At 40.6% G+C, this 23184-nt stretch overlaps 2 protein-coding genes across 25 annotated transcripts; one reads left to right on the forward strand and one right to left on the reverse strand.

Moving 5' to 3' along the window:
- Positions 1-12526: 12526 nt before the first annotated feature.
- Positions 12527-15521, forward strand: LOC133895381 (transcription factor MYBS3-like). The gene is made up of 3 exons (XM_062335646.1): positions 12527-12921; positions 13963-14171; positions 14633-15521. The coding sequence occupies exons 1-3, from the start codon at positions 12639-12641 to the stop codon at positions 15242-15244; spliced, it is 1104 nt and encodes a 367-aa protein (XP_062191630.1). The 5' UTR covers positions 12527-12638; the 3' UTR covers positions 15245-15521.
- A 2962-nt stretch (positions 15522-18483) lies between these two features.
- LOC133895382 (uncharacterized) lies at positions 18484-22946 on the reverse strand. 24 transcript variants are annotated; one of them, XM_062335664.1, is made up of 7 exons: positions 21997-22946; positions 21040-21334; positions 20782-20900; positions 20441-20525; positions 20210-20299; positions 19862-20120; positions 18484-18726 (listed from the first exon to the last, which is right to left on the reverse strand). In XM_062335664.1, exon 1 carries the CDS (start codon positions 22801-22803, stop codon positions 22000-22002), a length of 804 nt encoding a protein of 267 aa, XP_062191648.1. In that variant the 5' UTR covers positions 22804-22946; the 3' UTR covers positions 18484-18726; positions 19862-20120; positions 20210-20299; positions 20441-20525; positions 20782-20900; positions 21040-21334; positions 21997-21999. The 24 variants fall into 24 exon arrangements, with proteins under 24 accessions (XP_062191648.1, XP_062191645.1, XP_062191647.1 ...); XM_062335661.1 differs by having other exon boundaries at positions 21006-21334; XM_062335663.1 differs by having other exon boundaries at positions 20441-20545; positions 21006-21334.
- Positions 22947-23184: the final 238 nt, after the last annotated feature.

Consider the following 23184-nt stretch of genomic DNA (forward strand, 5'->3'; position numbering starts at 1 on the left):
CGCGTTGGTCGCGGTTATGTATTTTACTAGAAATATTTTGGATTTGGTTACTCACTATAAATGGTTTTATAATGAATTAGAATTAATTTGTATAAATATTTGGCTAGTTTAGTGGATTCGGATTTCTAAAGATTGTATATGAGAGGGGAGGTGATTCTAGTGAGAAACACCATTTGAAGTATCTGTTAATATAAAAACAAATGTTTCTCTTTGTTTCTTGCATCTCGTTTGGTAATAATTATTCTGTTTCTCTGTCATACCTAGTTTTATAAAGGAACAAAACTAGATATAAACTACATGTATGTTATGATCAAGTTTCATATATATAACAATTTCATCAGTGTATCACGTACAGTGTCATTATTATAATGTTTAACTTAAATAACCAAAACTGACCTCAATGGTCTTAATAAAAAACACTAGCAAAACACAGCAAAGCTCTCATCTTCCACAGGCAATCGACCGGAGATCCACCAACCTAGCAGTCTTCATCTTTATATGAGAAATAGTCAGATTCTCCTTCATTGTCTGAGCATCGTTTTGATGTACATTTGTATAAAAATAGCTAGTGTGAGTACATATCATACTCCGTAAATATAAAAAATAAATAACACACAAGCTTAAATAAAGAAACAGACTATAACATGTATAATTTGCATAAATGTCAACTATGCTAACGTATGAGTTATAAAAGCATTCTATTTAACCATATGAATCGTCATTGAACTTCCAACTTCTAGAAATATCTCCACATATTTTCCCAACTACCTAAAATCCGTATTAGATTCCCAAACCAATCGACTTGATACCCATCGCAGGTAACCAAGAACCACCCACCACTAGTACTCATCACAGTTAACAACCCACCAACCAAACCAAACTAATCATGTGAATGGATCACACTACTTTTAACCGTGAGCATAACTGATATATCAGTTTACACTCTGCAAAAGGTCGTCCAACTTTACTCACGAGTCGAGATTCCTATATGTCCGTGCCATCACAGCGCTTACACACTTCTGAGGTGTGCAGCTAGGTTCAACTACAAGGTCATTACAAAAGCATCCTCCCAACAAGAATAAAAATATCCTATCTAACTATATAAATCATCATTAAACTTCCAACTTCTAGAAATATCTCCACATATTTCCCCAACTACCTAAAATTCACATCAAATTCTCAAACCAACTAACCTAATATCCATCGCAAGTAACCAAGAATCACCCACCACTATTACCCATCACAGGTAATAACCCACCAACCAAACTAAACTAATCATGCGAAAGGACCATACTTCTCTTAATCGTGAGACAACTGATATATCACTTTACATTTTGCAGAGGTCGTCCAACTTTATCCATGAGTCGTTATTCATGTATGTCCGTGCCATCACAGCACTTACACACTTCCGATGTGTGCATCTAGGTTTCACTACAAGACCATTACAAAAGCATTCTCCCAACGAGAATAAGCCCGCTGAGCTTTCATCGTCGTTAAAGTGACATCACACCACCCAGAAGCCTCTCTTACGCCTTGTAGCTCTAGAAAGAATCACTCTTTCCTTCCTGCACCATAATTGGCTTATACTATGTTAAGGATCTGCTAATTAATTGGACATGTTGTACCCATATAAGTCTCATGATTGAATTGTTAATCGAGGTTACCCATTCCACGAACTAGTCCTTAAGATACCGAGCAGATACTAACACCAACCATAGTGCTTCCATGCACTTATGCATTCTCACACCATCATCATCTAACCTTCTGCTCGATATCTCTATGTTCCCAGTTGCTACAACAATTACCATAATTCCCGACTCATTGTTACATAGACCATTAATCATGTTTAGCCCACAACTCAACCATACTCTCATGTAAAGCAAAGCATAAGCTACCCAACATAACCACTACTGACCACTAGAACGACAAAGATAATATGGAATAACATACTATAAGTAAATGTGATTCCGAATTAACAGCATGCATATTTGAAATAAAGAATGCATTTTAAACCAGGATCAGAATGTTTAAGAACACTTACCTCTACCAACTTGCTGCTCAGACTCTTCAAAGACTTAGTTCTGGAAATTCTCGAGCTACTCCCCATCCGCTCTCAACACACCGCAAAATACACAACAAAACCAAATAATAACAATACATCAAACAAATAGTTAACATCTATGAAAAAGATACTAAAAGATTGTTTACATCACTACGAACGTCAGAGTGCGAAAATCATCTAAATTGGAGTAGAACGAGAAATTTAGGCTAAAACCAAGTTTAGGGTTAAACCTGAAAAAGAAAATAACCTATTTTACCTATTTTAAATAAAATAGAAAGGGGTAGGGGCCTATTTGTAAAAAAGAGAGAGACCTTTTTAAAAATATACAAAAGTTTAGGGACTAAGCTATAAAAAGACAGGGGATTTTAGGTAAATACAGAAAAGATCAGAGGCTTAAGTGTAAAATTACCAATTTTCCCAAATTAAAATTAAATCTGGCTAACGGCGAAAGGGGCTTGCTGATGTGACTGTTGAATGGGCGACAATGTGGCGTTAAGGTGATGGCTAACTAGGATTATGTAGACACATGGCGACTTTGAATTTGTTGGTGAAGGGGTATTTCTCCACTCTAATTTGGGCCGTGGCTTTTGGATCCAACGACCGAGAGTTGGGGGAGGCGGTTAGTCGGCTAGCGGCTAGAACTGAGACAGTGGAAGGGCTCAGGCACGGCGGCACACAACCGGATCTTGCCGAACTTGAGCTCTAGCTCGCCGAAGACGATGGTGAGAGGCGGAAGGGCATCAGGAGCGAACTGCAATCTCACTTGGGGGTTCTCGATGGCCGGAGAGGCGATGGGTTGGCCTAGCGACAGCAAATAGCTGTGGCGGTTCACAGGCATCGACGGAGAGAGCGCTCTGGTGGTAGAGAGGCGAGGGCGAGGGCACGTGAGTGTTCAGCGATCGTCAACGAAGCTCAGGGGTGGACTAGCAATGCCAAAGCGCAGTGGATTCGGCACGATGTCGAGCTCAGCCGAGGGCGGCGACGACAGCTATGGTTTGCATTAGGGTGCAGAAAAAAAATAGGGTGTATCGGCCTCTACTTATAAGGGCAGCTTGGCTTGGGGATCACGCTAGGGTGATGACATCTCGTGCTCAGCATGGACTCGAACGACGATGCGATTCGGGTCCAAGCCAAACTCCCGGTAGTGCTCCGAGCTCAAATTGGGGACGGACCCGATAGGCAGGGTCCGCACGTCAGGGACGGATCCAACAGGTAGGGCCCGTATGTCAGGGACGGATCCGATAGGCGGGGCTCGCACGTTAGTGGCACGGAGGGTGAGACGGGCTCGGCCCGAGAAGACGAAGGAGGTGTGGGCTGCAGTGATGATGAAGAAAAAGGAAAATGAAATGAGATTTGGCCCATGAAGTAAAAATGGAAAATTTCTTTTATGGAAGCATTTTTAAATTTTTTCTAAAATTTAAACAATGCGCCTTGGTGTTTTCAAAAATTAAAATTTCCACAATGAAACCCTACTGCGACTACTCAACATGAATAAAACACAAAAACAAAAGCTGGATAACCTAAATTAATAATTTGATTTAGAAGTTAGGCTTTTCTCTTAGGGTTTTCAAACGAAGGTTAACATTCTGAATCTAAAAAAAAGAAAATTTATTATTATTTAAAAACTTGGAAATTTAGGTGTTACATTGCCGCTGCCAAACACATCCTTATATATCCTGTAGATGCATGCAATAACACTCTCATGTGACCTAATAAAGCGTGCGGAAATGATGGTTTATTCATCCAAAAAGAAGCTAAAGGCATGTTCAATTGCACGGCACATTTTTAGTAATACGGGCAACTAAGACGGAACATGGAGGATCAAGGCGGCACTCCATAGAAAGATAACTTTTTGGTTGGATGCGAAACTTTGCCACAAATAATCAAGGTAAGTCAGCTCTGGACACAACTTAGGTCCTGTTTATTTGCCTTGATTGTGGATTTTGAATTATGGATTCTACAAACAAACAGTTAGATTTTGGAAGTGGATTCTGTAAATATATACTGAATTATAGCACAATTCACAATTCACTCAAGTTGAACTTCTACAATATATAATTCAGAATTCAGAATTCAGAGGAAAACAAACAAGACCTTACACATTCCAAACTTTATTGATTGGGCTCAACTGTCCATATACATGCGAAGTTGTGGTAAGGTGGCAGCAGACAAGCTTTTGTAGTTCAATTCATATTGGCCACAGATTATATGCTTTTTGATGACACAAGGCACCCTTAGGTTGCGAAGAGAAAAAGATGGAAAGTAGGCACAAGAAAGAAGATGAATTAGTGACACCATTAAGAATTGCATCGGATTAAGAATGCTGATTCGACACATCTATATATATTATTGAAGCATACATGGAGTGTGAAGTAGAAAGGCAAAAGGTTGTACTCCACCATACCTACACCCTACGCGTGATTTTTCCAATGTAGCTATAAATATTAATGCCGGTTAAAAAAATCTATGCGCACTGTACAAATCAATGGAAAAAATAACTCAAACATTTTTCAGTACTATCAACTATAAATGATGAGTATATGTCTCTAATTAGTCTATATACTGATGGCAACTTCATAACCTATATAAATCTTAGAAATATACAGAGAAACCTATCAGAATTTGAATAACTGATGGACCTGCCAGCTTACAGATTATCGACAAGTATGCCAGTTTCTCAAGATACCTACCAACAAGTTTCTCCGGTGTCCAAATTTAACGACAACCAACCTATGGACAAATCATATTTGTGCAAGTTACATAACAGATTCCACACGGCTATCACCTAGCCTGCCTATTGGTATTGCTAATCCCAATATCAACCCTCACAGTTTGGAATGCTGACTAGCTATTAGTTTTACAATTTTTCGAAAACATATACCTAAGTTCTAATTTTTTATTAAATTAATATTATTAAAAAAATCGTGGTCCCCTCATCTGCACTGGGCAGAGCAAGCAGGCCGTGTGATCAGCTGGCATGGCAGCGTACACGCTAGGTTTCCCGTTAACCATTTCCATCCTCTCTATGATTGCCGTGAGTGACACTCGTGCAGGCCCCAACGCTATATATATCTATCTATATCTGAGGGTGACGTGGCAAAGCATCAGCATGCAGCTAGCTTACGTGGCGTGTGCAACGTGTGGACACGGCGCCTCGTGATTCTTTCTATCCATCACCAACATGTTGATGGTCGCCCTACATAAGTCGATGAGCCACCACCCACTTCATCGTCACATGTGTGAATTCGTTTATTGTCCCTTGCAAAAGACATATTGTATATATTTATACTTTTATATTTCTATAAAATAAATGGGTCGTGTCAAACGATATTTATCATTATCTAAATTGATCAAACGATCACAATGTAAAGTTAAACTCGTTCCCCTTTGCAAAAATACTTTCAACCTTCCCGTCTAAAATCAAGAATTAGTGATTGTGTTATCTTTGTAGCAAACCCCCCTCTCCCCCCCCCCACACACACACATATATATATATATATATATATATGAAAAGTCCGATAGCAAATATCTTTGTTATGCTATATTTTTTTACCTTTTCAGATTATTATATTATAGATTGATTATATATATATATATACATATATATATATATATACATATATATATATGCAGTTGCTAGTAGTTGACAAGTGGCAGCATTTTGGTTCGCAAAAGATCGAATCAAATGGTGTTATGAGATTATAATTTGCAAGGATAAGCAACCGCGCGAATAATCTCAGATTTCCTTCTCTTCTGGCCACCGGTCAAGAAGACCATGGCCCAAAATTTCTATGTTTAGAGCAAGCCATTAGGAGATACTGCGGTTTCAAACTCGTATTTTTAATCGGCTTCGGTACAGAGGACTCAATATTCCAAAGTCCAAACGATAAATTAAAATTGGTTTTTGCATTATAGATTTGAATTGATTTTTTTTCCCAATCCTATCCTAATAATACTACAAACCACCCAGACTATGATTACAAACTTACAATAATGGTAATGTTTAAGGAACAGCTCAGCATAATCCAGATGAAAATAATTATTATTTTCATAAACAGTTCACGTAAGGAAACGTCAGTGAAAATGACTTTTACACATATGTTTCTTATATCGCCCGTCTCTAAAAATCGCTCAGACAATTTATCATATGACTTATTTGTGAAAAGATATCCTAAATGTCTTAAAAAATAAAAAAATAGTTTTTATAGTAGTGATAATTTGTATCTCCTGACTTGCCTTGACTACCAATCAATCTAGATTTTGTTTATAAAAAAAAACTCGTATTCCAATCACAGCTAAATCCAAACGTCCTTATTTTTTTCCATTACAAATAAGGATTTTTTTTAAAAAAAACCCACAGAAATTCTAGCTCTGCACACGTAACATCATCGATGATACATGAACCAACTCTTAATAGACTCTGTGTGCCAGCAACGACATCATACCGTGCAGTCGGTGTCTTAGTGAGCCCCGCTTGTGAGCGTCGATGTCACGCAGTTATTAGAGGATCTCTCTCCTCATCGTATTGCTCTCCACTTCTACGCTTTTCCGTGCATTAGAGACCTCGAGCCTCCCTGCATTAGCCTTCCGGCATGCACACTCTAATTAAAAAAGTGATTAATTAGCTATGCTTTCTTTTCATTAAAAAAGTGATTAATTAACCAAACACTAGCACACACTCATCTCTCCATTCACAGCGTTTCACCCGTTTAGATGGAAATGCCGTCTATTCTTTCCAATTCACTAGATACATAAAAGCAGTTATAAAGGTATAAGCAAATCCGATTAAGTCAGAAAATAAATTAGAATCTATATCAAGGAAAAATCATATCAATATGCTCGATGTTTGAAAGCAAAAATTAGATTAAAATTTGTGTGTCCCTTACCCACTCACACACTCGGATAAATAGAGTAATATAAAAAAAAATAGTATCCAATACGTTGAATTTCTTAAAAGCAAATAAGAAGATTTAGAGCAAATAAATAAGAAGATTTTGAAAAGCAAATAAGCGTAATTTGAAAGGTAAATCCGCGTGATTTAAAAAGACAAATTAGAATGATTCTGAGAAGGAAACAAGGATAACTATGGAAAAAATTCAAAACATCACATTGGCAAATTTGTATGAATACATAGCAAATCAGCAAAGCACATAACAGAGCAAAGATATTTGAGGTTGCATCAAAAAGCTATTTGATGTATCTGTTAGGCACATTTAAAATATTATATAGGTAAATCCATACGAATACCAAAGCAATTTCGCAAATCAGTGAAAGAGAGCAATAGATTTCACCATGGAGCCCAATCTGCCACCATCCTCACATGGAGGAAGCGAGGAGCTTGATCTGGGCGACGCCCGACCTCAGTTCAGTGCCATGGAGCCCAATCTGCCACTGCCCTACTCCTCCAAGAGTCATCCTCACCTCGATCACACGGGGGGCTACATGGCAATGATGACGGAGAACTCAATCCCGCGCGAAGGAGGTCGACCTCAATGTTGAGGAGCTCGATAAGTGTTACAACCCAAATTTTCAAAAAAAATCAAGAAAATAAAAACTTTTTCAAAGAAAATGAAAGGGTTTTGCAAAACTAAATAAAACTCCTAAGTGTGTATGTGTACTTTTATACATATACACGTGTATATGGGTACGCGTGTTATATGATACATTAAGAGCTATTTTTTCCTATAAAAGAATATCCATATATAAATATGTGTATTACTTGATTATTTGTATGATTGATTTTGTTAGCTAATATATTATATAAATGTGTGGTATATATGCTATATTTATAAATATACATGTGTATATACATGAGAGAAAATAGAAAAAAAGAAAAGCCTCTAGGGTTATTTGGACCAAGCCCATCTTATTCTCCTTCTCTCTTCTCTCCCTACCGTCCAGCCCACCCAGTCAAGCCAGCCTGCGACGGCCCTCTTTTCCTCTTCTCCCTCGGCTTGGGCCAGCCCCTGTCGCCTGCCTCCTTCTAGGCTGCTCGCATGTCTCGACCCAGCTGCAGCCGCATCCGCCCGTTGTCGAAGGCGACCGTGCCACCCCGCCTTCTCTCCGCACGCGTTGACATGCTGGTCTCGTGTGTCTACCCATCCCCTATCTCAAGCCGAAGTCTGCCTCCTTCATGAAACCGAGCCAGCCGCGCAAATCCACGCCTCACCCCGGATGATAGGCCATCTAGAAGCTTCCCGAATCGAGTCCATGAGAGCCTCGCAACCCATTACTGGCTTTATCTCCAGCAAAACGGGTTTAAACAAGGAGTTTGAGCTCAAGATAAGAATGTCGCTGCCTTGAACCTTTGGATAATAATCATTACAATATTCAGATCTTCTTCAACCTTTGAAGATCTTTTATAAGATAATTTGTTGATTAAGATCTGAATATTGTAATGATTATCATCAATAAAGTCACTGTGTATTGAGATTGATTTCTGAGCTTAGCACATAGATGAGATTAATTTGTTTCTTAGACCTTGTTTGTTTCTACTTCGGATTCTATTTTTGCTTTGGATTCTAACTTTTAGCTTTTACAATCCGAAGTTTAAAATAAACAGATAACTTATTGTCATACTTTTTTTATAATCAGTTTGTTGGATTGTGGGAATATAAAAAACTAGTTTTTCTTAGCTTTTTTATAGATTGTAAAAATCTATTTTACTAAACTATATATTAATTTTTTTTAGAACCAGCAATTAAAAACTATATTTTTTAAAATCCCCAACTAAAATAAACATGGCCTTAAACCGGTCTACTAGATAATAAGGCTCGGAGGAGCCCAACCCAACGAAAAGGAGCTAGGTCCTAACGATAAGGAGTCGATCCTACGCGGAGTAGGCCTCCTCGATCCCGTGCAGAGGAGCTCGATTCTGACGGCCATCGGCTCGAATCCCATCGGCAACCAGCTAACTACTAGCTAAAAGCACAAGTGTGAAACGAGAAAGCACGTAGCTCCTCTCTGTGAATCAACTCGCCGATGCTTTCCTTTCACCACAAAGAAATCCTAGCAGGTGAACTGTAGTTTACCTTCAGAAATCCGACGGAGAGAGGCGGAGGGGAAAGGAGCCCGGAAAGAAGCCTCTACCAAAATATACTAGACAGAGTTGCGCGCGTTGCTGCGCTTGTTTTAATATATATCTTGCAATTACTACATTGATGAATAGATGTAAAATGGTAATTAGATGATAGTTACAAAGGTAATATAGAGGTATTGATGAAGGAACATATGAGGAGTATTATTTAGTGATTACAATTGTATAGATGGATACATTAGCAATCAAGTCAAAAGTATTTTATCGAAGTGCACCACGGAGTTTAGAAAGGAAAGCACAAATTAATTGTATATAGTAATATGTTACATAGTAGTTAAGGGAAAGTACATAATAACTGTATATAGCAATATATTACATATTATCTAAGGGAAAATATATAATAACTGTACATAATAATATGTTACATAGTAGTTGATTTTATGGTAGTATAATTTATTTAGCAAGGGCTATGTTTACATATTTGCTAGTTAGAAGGTAAATGAAAAGTAGGATCTGGATAAACAACCGGCGTTGGCAATTGGTGATGATACTTGATATCTGGGGAAAAAGATGCAAGAAAGCAATAGTTAGGATTTGTACCTTGTTTTTTGTTTTTTTATATTTGGATGAGTCTGAAAAGAAATGTATGTGTATATTCATAAATAAAGGGCTTACTGCGTCGAATATTAATTTGGGAAAAGATTAGTCTTTAAACAGTTGTCTCCTCAGAGCAAATCTTTTACTGTAAAGTAAATTTAGTTCAAGTGCATCAGTTGTTTCAGCTATTTTTATAAGTTTAGAATTAGGGAATGAGATACTGTGATGATGGAAAGATTTGTAACCTGATTATGTTTTTGGGATCAGATGGCTCTGGGTCTTCTTCAGTGAAGTGGCACCATTTTTTTTTTCTATGCTATGTGCAAGAATGAAGCATGAAAATAATTACTAACTAATAGCCAAACTTACTAATTTCTATGTTAGTGTTTCTTTCAGCTGGGATACTATTTTGATCTTTGCATATACACATGTACGAATGTACCATTATAATTAGTAATTTTTTGGCAGAATAGAGCAATCATGAGTAATCTTGTAAGATAGTTGCTAGAGTTTAGAAGCTGAATAGAGCAGATGCTAGAGTTCAAAAACAGAGGCCATATATATTGTTGATCTATGTTAGAGGCTACAAATCATATAAAGAATTCAGTAGTATGTAAAATGTGATCAGGTCATACCTGAGCTCTTAATAGCTGGTACATTCTTTGAAGACGAAACGAAGTAGCTTCGTACATGACTTCGTGTGTGAGGTTTACATCTTGATGACATGTATATAACTAAGTTGCATAGAAGAGAATCATACATAAACAATTACTTGGAGCTTAAGTTTGGAATATAAAGAAGAAATTTGTTATGTTTTGTAATGTTTAAGTTGTGATTCTTGGTATTGATACGCACATAATATCTATTAATTATTTAATTAATTATAAATTCTGTAATGTAAACTTCTGCATATGCATAATATTCATTGAGATTAATTCGAAGTAATAGAATGTGTATTTGGATATTCTTAGTATAGCGGTTAACAATATTTTTTCTGTAAGCGAAAGTTAGAAGGAAGCACAACATACCTTAGCTATGGTCAACAGCTTGTATATTTATCATTTTAAAAGAGGCAGCAATCTTTAAACATGTGCATCGTTTATGTAGTGTAATTGTTTCGATCAGTATTAAGCGAAAGTTAGAAGGAAGCACAACATACCTTAGCTATGGTCAATAGCTTGTACATTTATCATTTTAAAAGAGGCAGCAACCTTTAAACATGTGCATCGTTTATATAGTGTAATTGTTCCAATTGGTATTAAGCGAAAGTTGGAAGGAAGCACAACATACCTTAGCTATGGTCAATAGCTTGTACATTTATCATTTTAAAAGAGGCAGCAATCTTTAAACATGTGTATCGTTTATGTAGTGTAATTGTTCCGATCGGTATAGGTTTTCATATATATATATATATATGACATATGTTAAGGAATTCAAACGAAACAAAATAATAAATTACAGTATCTATTATGAACATTTTTTTCAAAACGAATTTGCAACTCGTGATGTTCCGGTGGAAAATAGTAGTTACTTTAAGATAGGCAATTCACATACATTAATTAGGTACAAAAATTGTATTAATCTGCAACACATAAATATTTATCTATGATATGTTAAATAGCCATTACCTTGATCGTTCTTTTTTTCTCTTCTCTGTTCAACTTTCCAAATGTATTTTATTATTAAGTTATATGCCTGCTCATTTGCATTTTCATGATTTTCACATTTTCTACACTTCAAATCAGCTTATCCATCTTTCATGTTTCAGAACAACATCTCAAACGTGCTTCGGCCATTAACTGGTCATCTTCTAAATATCTCAGCCATAAAGTACAAACATCATTCCTATGCTCTGCAAGAAATTTCAGATTTGGTTGGAACGACATTGCCCCTTAAGTGCCTTCAATATTTGTCTAGGCTTACTGACATCTTCATCCATTGTTTTTTCAGAAAGTAGTCGCAGTCTAGCTTACTTCGATGGCGCGTCTCGGAGCTCACCGTGGCCGGGAGGTCAACGCCGGGGCACCTGATGCTCGGTGCCGGGATCGACGAAGATTCCGCCGCGGACGCCTATCGGCCTCGAGCAGGCTTTGGTGGGGAATGGAGTCGCTGGGAATCGCGGAAACTGCGTCTAGCAAGCGTTTGAGAGGACATCGCCTCAGTGTTTGCGGACAAATGCAATGGAGGTATACTACTTCGATGGGGGTGTGTCGGAGCTCACCGTGGCCGGGAGGTCGACGCCGGGGCTCCTGATGCTCGGTGCCGAGATCGACGAAGATTCCGCGGCCGACGACTTCCTGGCTCGAGCAAGCTCTGGTGGGGAATGGACTCGCTGGGAACCGCAGGAACCGCGTGGAGCAACCAGCGAAGGAGCCCCTGCCGCGGAGCCTATCCGATTGGTGAGTTTCGGTGGGGGGGATGGAGTCGCGGGGGAACTACAGCGAGCAGCAAAGGATGAGCTTTCGAGCGGTCTGAGTGAGCGGAGTGACCGGACTGAAGCGCGTGCGAACAGAAGCTGCGAGCATGTGGTTTTTTCCACTGGTGTCTGGCGTGGGTTGACAGGATTCATCGAGCTTTCTGGACACTCGGCAGGCCGAGCTCTCGCTGGCGGAGAACACAGGCTCTGGGGCCCCCAGCGTGTGGAGCTGGCTTCCCTTTTCGCTGACGCGCGTTGCTTCGTGGCCTTCCCCGAGATTTCTGGATACGCGCCGATCCGAGCAGCTCTCCACGCTTGCGCTGCTCTCGGGCCCCGCCTGGCAGCGGATGAATATGGCAGCACAGAACCAGCACAGAACCAGACGCGCTGAGAGTGCTCCATTTCTTCCACGCTTAGTATATGAATATTGATACCGCACGCCGCTAGCCCCAGGATTTTTTTTCTTTTTTTCTTTCCAAGAGAGATAAGATTAAAAAGGGGAAAATATTCCACTAACCCTAGCCACCATGACGCGTGACGGCGTGCCGCCGCCGTCGGCGTCCGGCGGCGGGGCGGGGGGCGGGGACGGGCCGAGGCGGTGCTCACAGTGCGGGCACCACGGGCACAACGCGCGCACGTGCACATCGGCGCGGCCCGTCAGGCTCTTCGGCGTGCGCATCGGCGACAAGCCCATCAGGAAGAGCGCAAGCATGGGCAACATCGCGCACCTCGGGGCGGAGGGGAGCGGCGGCGGAAGGGAGGAGGGGTACGGCTCCGACGGGGAGCACGAGCGGCCACACAAGAAGAGAGGTGAGCTGGCGGGATTTCCTTGAATCGTGGTCTCTCTCTTCGCCTTTTGTTTTAGTCCGCGAAAATATTGGATTTTTTGATGCTCCCGTGTTTGTGTGTGGAAGTAGACATTGTAATGTGAAGAAAAGTGACTTTTTTTTTTGCGGGGAAAGAAATGTGCTATTTTGATGCGTCTCACTCGCGGTTTTGGTTCATCCGCGAGATCGTTGCGATGCTCGTTTTCCTTGGAAGGCGAGAACAATTGTAGGTTGGCGTTTGATTGAAATTGTTGTGGTTCACTGGAAGAACTGAGCGGTTTAGTTCGCGATTTGGTTAAAGGTTGAAGGAAGATTTGGGAGCTTTGGTGGTGTTGTGCTGATTCTGAATTGGAAGTGTTCAGATATCTTCACAGGATCGCGAAAGAAGGATGGGGTGGTTAAGGTTTTGTTGGTGCTCTGAGTTGGTTGGTGAAACGTATATTGTTTTTTCCTGGTTTGCCGTGACTGCTAATGTCAAGCCATGGAATTTTGCTGTGAAGATGTGATATTGATGCCTTGTTTACAAATTTTTGCTGTAGTCGTTTTGTCCTTTTTTTTCAAAGTTATTTCCTCTCTCAATATGTACTCATGGTTTCACATGTCTTTACAATTTGCATATTAGAATTGATTAATTAGGTGCCCGATTGTACATTTTGGAACTGTAACTTCTGCTTCAGTTTTGCTGTTGCCATTCAAGTTTTGTGTCATTTGAGTATTTGACATTGGTTACTTGGTTGACCAAATGTTGTGTTTACATGCCACAAAACTAAAATTAATTATTATTTGGTTGCACATTCATGTCATGTGTGATGATATACCCCTTTATATGCCTCTGAATACTGTCAAAGTTCTCTTTCGTACTTATGGATGTTGTGGTACTATCATCATTTTTATAACCTTCCGTGTACTACCACCATCATGATGAGTATGGTCTCATTGCTACTGTGCTCTATGTTTGATAGGATTATTTGGTCGGATTTCCAATTTGCATGAACTACAATGTCATTTTTTGATTTGGTGACAGGTGAGGCATGGACTGAAGAGGAGCACAAAAAGTTCCTATTTGGGTTGAATAAGTTAGGGAAAGGTGATTGGCGTGGCATATCACGTAGTTACGTTATTTCGAGGACACCTACTCAAGTTGCTAGCCATGCTCAGAAGTATTTCAATCGCCAAACAAATGTGCATCGAAGAAAGAGAAGATCAAGCCTCTTTGATATGGTGATTGATGACGTGAGCATCTCCCCCCCCCCCCCCCTGTTGTGTGATTGTATTCATGGGTGCATCTTTTCCTTTTATCGGTACCTGTTGTTCTAGTAGGTTGTTTGCACTTACACAAACATGCTTGTATAGGTTCTAATGTTTTTGCATGCTTACGCTTGGCTATGAGTCATGCTTATTCTTTTTCTTGTTGTACCTGTTGTGTTAGTAAGTTGTGTCCAGTTGCTTGCGCTTACCTAAACATGATTGTATAGGTTCTGTTGACTGTTCTTCTTTTTCATGCTTGCCCTTGACTTAGTTATGCTTATTCCTTTCCTTTTTAGAACCTTTTGACTTCTTGAATTGTCATTCGGGTGTACCATAGAATTTATGATGTTGCGAGTGGACTTGTCAACACCTTATCTTCGAAGTATTTATACCTTAACCCTTCGATTTACTGTTTGCTAATGCCTGTTATTGTGCTTTTTTATCAGTCTTCTGATCAGCCGCTCTCGAGTTCATCTTCACAAGAAGTAGAACAACATTTGGAGGATCCACAGCCTGTTGCGGCCCCTCCTGCATCTGTGGTCTCTCCTGCTGCTGTGGCTCCTGTGCCTGTGGAAACACCTGCTTCAGTCCCACCGCCAGTTCCAGTTCCAGTTCCAGTAATGGCACCTCAGCCTATGGAACAGGACTCCGTTGCCTCAAGTTCAAGCACCGGAGAAGCAGGGATTGTGATGCCAGAAGCCATGCCCCCCTGTCTTTATCCAATGATGCTTCCCCCTCCTTACTACCACCCTGCATTTGTTCCGGTACCATGCTACGGTTATGCTCCTGTTTTCTACATGCCACCAGGTGTGGCACAAGCTCCACATGAGATTGTGAAGCCCGTTGCTGTGCACTCAAAGCCTCCGTTAAATGTTGAAGACCTTTACAGTATGTCGGTACTGAGCTTGAAGGGTGACCCAAGTGCAAACAGTGGAGTGCCTGCTTCTCCTTTGCCCCCGAAGCCAATTGGTAGACCGGAGAGGCAATCTGCTTTCCATGGAAAAGGACCCGCTGGTGGCTCTGTCAGGTGGACTAATTCCAGTAGTCAAGTGACTTGATTCTGCTCCTAAATATGCCTTGTGTATTAATACTTAGAAGATAGTCAAATCATATTAGCCTGTGCTGCTAAAATGGTGTTGTGGTTCATGCAAAATATTTATACTGCTCATTTTAGCTTTCATGTTCTGTGGGTAAATATATTTTTAGTTTTCCAGTAGTGTAGCGTTACCTTTTGATCCATCAATTTGCCCAAACTAAATTCAGAATGTTGAACGTGACATAGGAACTGTCATGTTCCCATTTACTTTCTGCACATAATTTTGGTACATTCGTTCATGCTTTGTGAATGGTCAGTTACGAGCTGCATGGTTATATTGTGATTTCTGTTTTGGGATTACACTGACACTTAGTTTTTCACTTGCCAGCACCATGCTGTGTTGTATGACTTTGGGTTTTCTAACTCCTGACTGCATATATTATTCGTTTAAGCGATGATGCAAGTACCTATGACAGTTGTGTGCAAGCAGAGCAACAAGGATGTCTTTTATGGAGTGTTGTTCGCGTGCCTTGATGAGATTAGCATTTTGACGACCGTATGTGCATTGATTATCATGTTGTGTATTGCTATTTGCCTGCTCGTAAATCTTAGTGGCTATACTGTGGTTTTGCAGTTTGAGATGATGGCCAAGAGCAAAAGCCATCTTTGCACATAAATCTGGTTGCTTCTGGTTGCAACACTCCAATGTAACTTTGCCAAGTGAGAATCTTTAATCCTTACACCACTTCAAATGTTTCTCCAAATCTCTCCAATACAGACCGAGGAGGAAAGAACACCTTCCCATGCGAAAACGGGGAATTCTTCTCAATGTTGTCAATGGGAGATTTAGTGGATCTGCCACATCTTATCCATCTTGGTGGATATGTGGTTCCTGTGGTACCTCCTGCCGGCGTTCAAGTTTATTTTGGATTCCCGGTGTCTCCAATTCCAAGTAGATCCTACTGCTTGTCTAAGTACCTTTCTCCCCCTTACCTTACCAAGCAATTGCTTTGAGCTATACAAAATGTAGAAATGACTCGAGAGAGCTAGAATGGTTCACTAACATCCTTTAATTTCATAATATGTGTTGGTGGTGTCCTGTGTGTCAGTTTCAAACTAGTCACCTTCAATCGTTTTAACGCAGTTTGTATTCTGTAACAATATGTCAGAAAGCATCAATGGATAAATCATCATAAATTCATCTCACCCCAATAGTTTTATGGGTGTATACTTTGTTCACTAACTATTTTGCCACAAATCTAAAAAGAAAATATTACATCAAGATGATCACTTCGCTCTAGTCCCCAAAGTGCAGCTACTGCTCCTTGCAATTTCTTCTTCTTCTGTGCATTCAGTTAATCAACTGCACGCAAGCAACATGGGCATGCGCAACAGGCATTATGCCCAGTGGAGCTTGTACGAACATTTATCAACACCAGCTATTCTGCATCCAGAATTTGAACAATTGTTCATTAGAATATATTTGCTAGAACGCTAGCCACTAGGATTCTCTTTTCGTTTTCGGACAAATATTCCACTAATATTACTAGTTGTTGCCCATCGGCTTTAATGTTGGTGAAGAAGAGGGCTTTGGTGCAGCTTTATGGCGCCAAGCGGACTAATTCCAGCAGTAAGATTCAGCTGCTAAACATCCTTATGTATACTTGGTTTATGTTAAATCATATTACCTGTGGTGCTAAAATGGTACTCCCTCTAGTCACAAATATTTGACGTTTTAGACAAGATTCGATCAAACTTTTGGTTCAGGCTTTAGAGACTTGAATCTTTTGCGTCTCCACCTTTTTGACACTTTCATCTTTATTTTAGATTCCCGGTGTCTCCGATTCCATGTAGATCCTGCTGCTTTTCTAATAAGCTAATGGCGCCCATACTTACTCTCATCTTCCTTCCCCTTCTCTCGCCAAACAATCCCTCTTGGCTTTACAGAACGGAGAAATGAGCCCGGAAGCGTGCTACCATTTATCAGAGCATGAGGATGTGAGCTTTCTATACGCTGATCTATATCTGTCTACTTATTTATGCACTTGCTACGTTGTTTCAGCTCAGATGGGGAGTCCGGGGAGGGGAAAAGATGATCCTCTCCTTGTATTTTTTAACACTCTCAGACAGTGAAGAATCTTGATGACCACGCCTAAGCACGCTTGGGAATGGTACTTCCTGGTAGAAGTGAAGGTTGAGACCTTTCAATAAACAGGCATCTCATGGTAAAAGAGTAACACATGTTGCTATGTTTATCGCACAATTCCCTGCATCAAAAGTTTATCGACTTGCTGACCATATGATATTATATATAAAATCATAGGAGAAAACTTATGTTCAGAAACTACACTTAATATCTCACATAGTCTAGTTGGACAACAATCTGAATATCTGAATAAAACATTTTGCAAAACGGGCCGACGACACTAGTCTGTGTATCGCAGTACTGTAGCCTTTTCATTTTAATATCTATTTTTTTTTACAACAGCACAAACGAGGAATGAGTACATTAAGAACATCTACTCATAATTACCTACAACTTTGGTATTTATCAAAGAATTTAATTCTGGTGTTTACTATGGTTAATCAGAGCCACAATGTAACATCTACTTTGGTTGAACAGCCAGACTTCAGAATTCTATATCTCCCAATCTTTTGGTCCAAATTTAGATGGTGTTTGGTCTAGAAAGTGTAACATAAATGGTAATGTAATGAGATTGGGGGCGAATAACGTGGTGTAAAAGTCAATTACTCATTGTGTTTGGTTTGAATGGGTAATGGTATTTGATGCCAATACGGTGTTTGGCTTGAGCCTTGGAAATGACACAGTTGGCTTGCAAAGAAAAACAAAAACAGCTAACGTATATGTTTAAGTGAACAGGTCAACAATATATCCACCATTATATTGATGTAGAACAATACTTAAACTTGTACGCATGTCTCAGTCTAACCTTAGTGATCTAACACTTGACAGATTAATTAAGAAACATAGAAATTGTAACAGGACACCAATAACTCATGCTTGAATTGTACATTTCATACATCAGAAGCAACAGAAACAAAGTTAGAAAATCATACTGAATTCAAGTATAAACTGTCAGAGTGCAAGCAAATGAAACTCCAAAGTACTTGTAACTTTGGATGCAATAAACCCTGTTATTCCAAAAACAAATGCAACAAATGATATTGAAATGTGATACAACAATAGTCTTAGAAGTCAGTATTTATGCAGTAGGTGTCATGCAGGACAAAAGCTTCAAATTTTGTGATAGGCAGATTTCATACATCAACATAAAAAGGTTCTCCAAATTTTAAGACATGTTTCTCAGTTACTAGCAGCCAACACATAATGGAAGTTCTCTACTCCCCCAAGGCAAGTGAAACACACTTGGAGTTTTAGGAATTCAAAAACTGAAAATGAACAGCTTGCATCGCCAAAACTAAATTGGATAACATTGCACCTCCGTAACCGACAGCCAGCTCATCAATTTCTCTTTGCTTCATCTAGTAATGAAAAATTCTGGAAGTTAGTAAAAGCAAGATCACATGCAAGTTAGAATAAAACTAACAATTTTCTTAATAAGTTAAGGATGTACCTAAAAAATATGGTTGCTAATTAAGAAATAGTAACACATTAGTAATTGGCTAATTCAGAAAAATAAATTATAACTCGATAGTTACCAACTGCAGTCTACCAATCTATCTAGCTAGAGTCCTTAGTTGTTTCAGCTTGAAATTAAGACGGTGTTTGTTTCATTGTTTTGTAACGTAATCTAATTTCAGACGGTAAGCCACTCTGTTATAGTAACAAATCAGGTTATCTCTCATTAGAACTCTCTGCACTGGGTCTGTAGGTTTAGTTTGAAACATGGAGACCGCTTCCCCCCTCCTCTCCGCTGACGCTCACCCCGAGCTCGGCGTCCACCTTCCACCCGCCGCCCCTCTCCCCGGTATGCTCCTCTCCTCTTTCTCCTTTCGATGTGCCATTCTACCCTGGCGCCTCATCTGCGGACAGTTCCAAAGTGCAGCCACTGCTGCACGACACTCCCCTCTCGACTTCTTTGGCCGGCTGGTCGCCTTCTCCCGACAACTCCAGGTTGCCGGCCGAGGCTAAAGGAAAATCTACCCTGCATGATGCGGAGCCTTGCCTTCCTCCGGCTTGACTAAATCCTTATAAGGCTTCCTCTATTTCTCTATATAAAGAAATATGAATACTCTTGTCAATGAGATCAATGTGTTAGGCTTAATGCCAACTGAAGATGATCAAGTGGTGAGAAGAATACTTCAAGCTCTTCTTTCAAAGTACAAGTTGATAGTCTCCATCATCTACGTCAACAATGATATTAAGAGGATGACTCCAAGTCAAGTGCACGGCAAGATCACTGCCTATGAGATGACTATGAACATAGAGTGAACAAATCTATCAAATGCCCTTGTATAGAGTGAACAAATCTATCAAATGCCATTGTATAAATGAATATATATTGTTCAAGATTTAGTGTCTATGAAGATATGGTTCTCCCTATTTGGTAACAGGGAAGATAAATATGATATGGAAATTTGTCTGGAAGCAAAAGTAATAAATTTAATTGTACAGTACTGCAGCATGAAAACATTTTAACAAAATAAAGAGCATAACTGTATCAGCTTCGACAATAGACCCATCCTTAAGTACAGCAGAAGACACCCTTCCATCAGAGCCAGCTTCAAGCTTGTCGATAAGAACTCCCTGGTTACCAATAAATATACACACTCAAACCGATTAAAACAAAACTAACAAATGAACTTTAATACTTGATGCAACATCACCTTTATGAACTTGACACCACTTTGCTGATACAGTTCCTCATACTTCTTAGCAAGGGAAGGTGTAAATAATCTTGGCATAATGTAGCGGCCTTAATTAGATAAACGTGTTTTTTTAGCATAGAGAGAGATATACAGGCTTCAGGCATATCAAACTGAACAAAGAAAGATAGCTCCTTACAGTTGTGTGAAGATTCCAGCCACAAGCTGCTGCAGCTACCTCCATGCCAATATAGCCCCCACCAATAACAGCAACCTTCTTTGCTCTCCCCTATAAAATGTAAAACAAAAATAATTCATTAGTAAATGTCAAAGAGTGAGATTATAAAGTTGTAGTTTTAGATCATTGTCACCATGTCAAATGAGAGAACATTACGAGGAACGAGGATTGTTATTAATCTACTGAACATACCAGTGAAGATACTAGAGAATCAGCATCAGCAACATCACGTATGTAGTGAACTCCGGGTAATTTCCCTCCAATTTTTTCAGGTAATCTGAAAAAGGGGAATTGGTACTAAGAGCAGCAAAACACAATGTTAAGATTCATTGTAATCATGTGGAATGTATCAAGTTTGTGTATCCAATTTGTGTGTATAACCAACAAGAACTTTCACTGGGTTAGCATAGAAGTTTGTCTGACATCTTAAGAGTAGAAAGTTTAATAAAACTATTCATCGTGGTACGGATAGAAGAAATCTGGTTTTCCGAACATTTAGAAGCACATCATTCACATAACCATTGTTAATATACCTTGAAGCTTCACAGCCAGTAGAAACAATAAGTGACCCGTACTTCAGAATTTTCCCTGATGAAGTTTTCAATGTCTGTATTTTGCCATCAAATGCTATAACTGGATCCTCATAAAGCACCTTTCATAATGAGCAAATAACTTCAGATAAGAACTATTTCGGTATTTTCAGACACAGCACAATTTAATATCCATTAAGCACACAGCCAAACAACCACTTAAGTACCTGTCAAGATCAGAAATTTCAGTGGGGCCATTACCCCAGCAAAATGAAGAGGGCCTGGTAGCAACAGGAACGACAGCGTCCAGACATGAGGTAGCAATAGCATCCAGTCAGGCAGCAGCGTTCAGGATGTAGGGCAACATTACAAGGGGAGAAAAAGCAGGTCCTTTCGGTAACACCATAGGCAGCTTTGTAAAGGTGGGCAGCAACCGTACCCTGCTCCACCCTTCTAGTTCATTTGTGGCTCCGGATCTTTTCTACTTCAGGATCCAATTGTTTGGAACTGAAGCCATATAGATAGGCTCCAGCTTCTCCAAACGATAATCCGGGAGCTGAAGTCGTGAAAAACACACCTTAGAGCTAAATGACAATCAATCCAAAAAGTGGGGATGGGTCCGAAATGTCAGCACCCCTTGCATTTGTATTGGATGTGGCTTTGCGAAACATTTTGGTCACATGTTGTGTGCAACTTAACAGTATACTTGGATTTTCAGTGCCTTGTACCACTATGTGTGATGCTTCTGTTACTTCTGTAAACAACTATTGCAGGTAGGTGTCGTGCATGTTAGAAACTTAACGCCAGCAACCGCATAAGATGGTGTAGTGAATCAGTATAGATGCTTGATGGAGAGTGAGAATAAACAGATAAATTACAGAAATGTTAGCCACTAGATTCTTAAGTAAAAATGTGGAACACTATACTTCATATTTCACTTGATGCTGTGGACAAATAAATATTCCTGCAGATAAACAGTTGTTCTCAGCACCGGTAATGGTACATTACCATACAAACTCAATTCTACTAAGATTGGAGCTGACGATATGCAGCATTCTCTACATGACATTTTCAGATACTTCATAGTCGATGTTGCCCTCAAACATGCCACAAAAGAATCTAATAACATTTCAGTCATGAAACCATGCCAAGGAACTAATATTACCATACCTTCCTACAGCAATACATGTACCAACAGAAAAAAGATGAAGAAATCACCATTCACTTCAATTTCAGTAGCGCGCTGGCGACAGTCCTCCTCAGGCTGTCAAGCTCCGCGCTCGCCTTTGCCTCCGCCACTCGCTGCCTCTTCACCTTCGCCTCCAGCTGCGCCGCCTTGTTATCGCCGATGCGCCCGAACGCCCTCTTCAGCATCCCGGCAGCGGCGGCGCACCCCGCTTCGATTGCTTCCACCTCCGCGGCGAGGCAAGGGTGCAGCCTGGCCAGCTCGCCAAACACCATCGGATCCTGCCGCGTGTCGACCACACGGACCTTCTTCTCCTTCTTCCCCTTGCGGGTGCCATCCCAGATGAGCTTGGAGAGCTTGTAGATCCTAAGGTCATCGTCCTTCACTGGGATGATGCCACGGGAGAGCTGGAACGCGGCGTTGATGTACCGGGAGCGGAGCGCGATCAGTCGCTTGGCGATCTGGTCAGCGGCGAGGCGGTCGTCCGACAGGAGGCGGCCGCGGAGCTCGGCGGCGAGGTCATTGGGTGACGGCAACTGGCCGTGCTTCTGTCGGAGCGCCACGGCGGCATCGAGAAGCGCAATCTCATCAGCTGCCGGCCACATGCGCACGCGAGGCCAAGTTTTCCTGGTCACGATAGGTTCGGAGCCAGAGGAAACGTCCGAGACCACCAAGGTGGAAGAGGAGGCATCGGATTCGGGAGCAGAGTCGAGGGAGAAGGAAGGCGACAACAGGGGGCTCGGATGCTCGTCGGAGAAGGTGGTGGTGATATCGTCGGAGAACGCCGGCAAGGGGTTTTCCTGAGGCATATGCGGCGGCGGAGGCATATCCTTTTCCATGCTTTGCTGCACAAAAGAGAAACAAGAAAGACGGCCGGCGGCGGGGGCTGGACGCGAAACCCTAGCCGCGGACCAGTCGCCTCGTGCGAGGGAGTAGCAGAAGCTGTTTTGAGCAGTCCGTCCCAACAGGGCCTGGAAACGGTTCGGGGTTTCTGGTTTTTTTAAGTTCCCGAGATAGGGCTTCAGCTTTGTTTTTTTTAAGGAACCAGGATGACTTTCATTAATATAACATAACTATACAGATCATCGATTACATACTAGTTTTCTATTTGAATTGTACCAAATATGATGCGGCTTCAACATAAACTTTTTTTTTTTTACCATAGGAGACAGCCGTCTGAGACGGACCTTAGGAACGTTGAACACATAGGCTTCGCACAA

Source organism: Phragmites australis, chromosome 16, assembly GCF_958298935.1.
Source record: "Phragmites australis chromosome 16, lpPhrAust1.1, whole genome shotgun sequence".
In the NCBI taxonomy this organism is placed as follows: Eukaryota; Viridiplantae; Streptophyta; class Magnoliopsida; order Poales; family Poaceae; genus Phragmites; species Phragmites australis.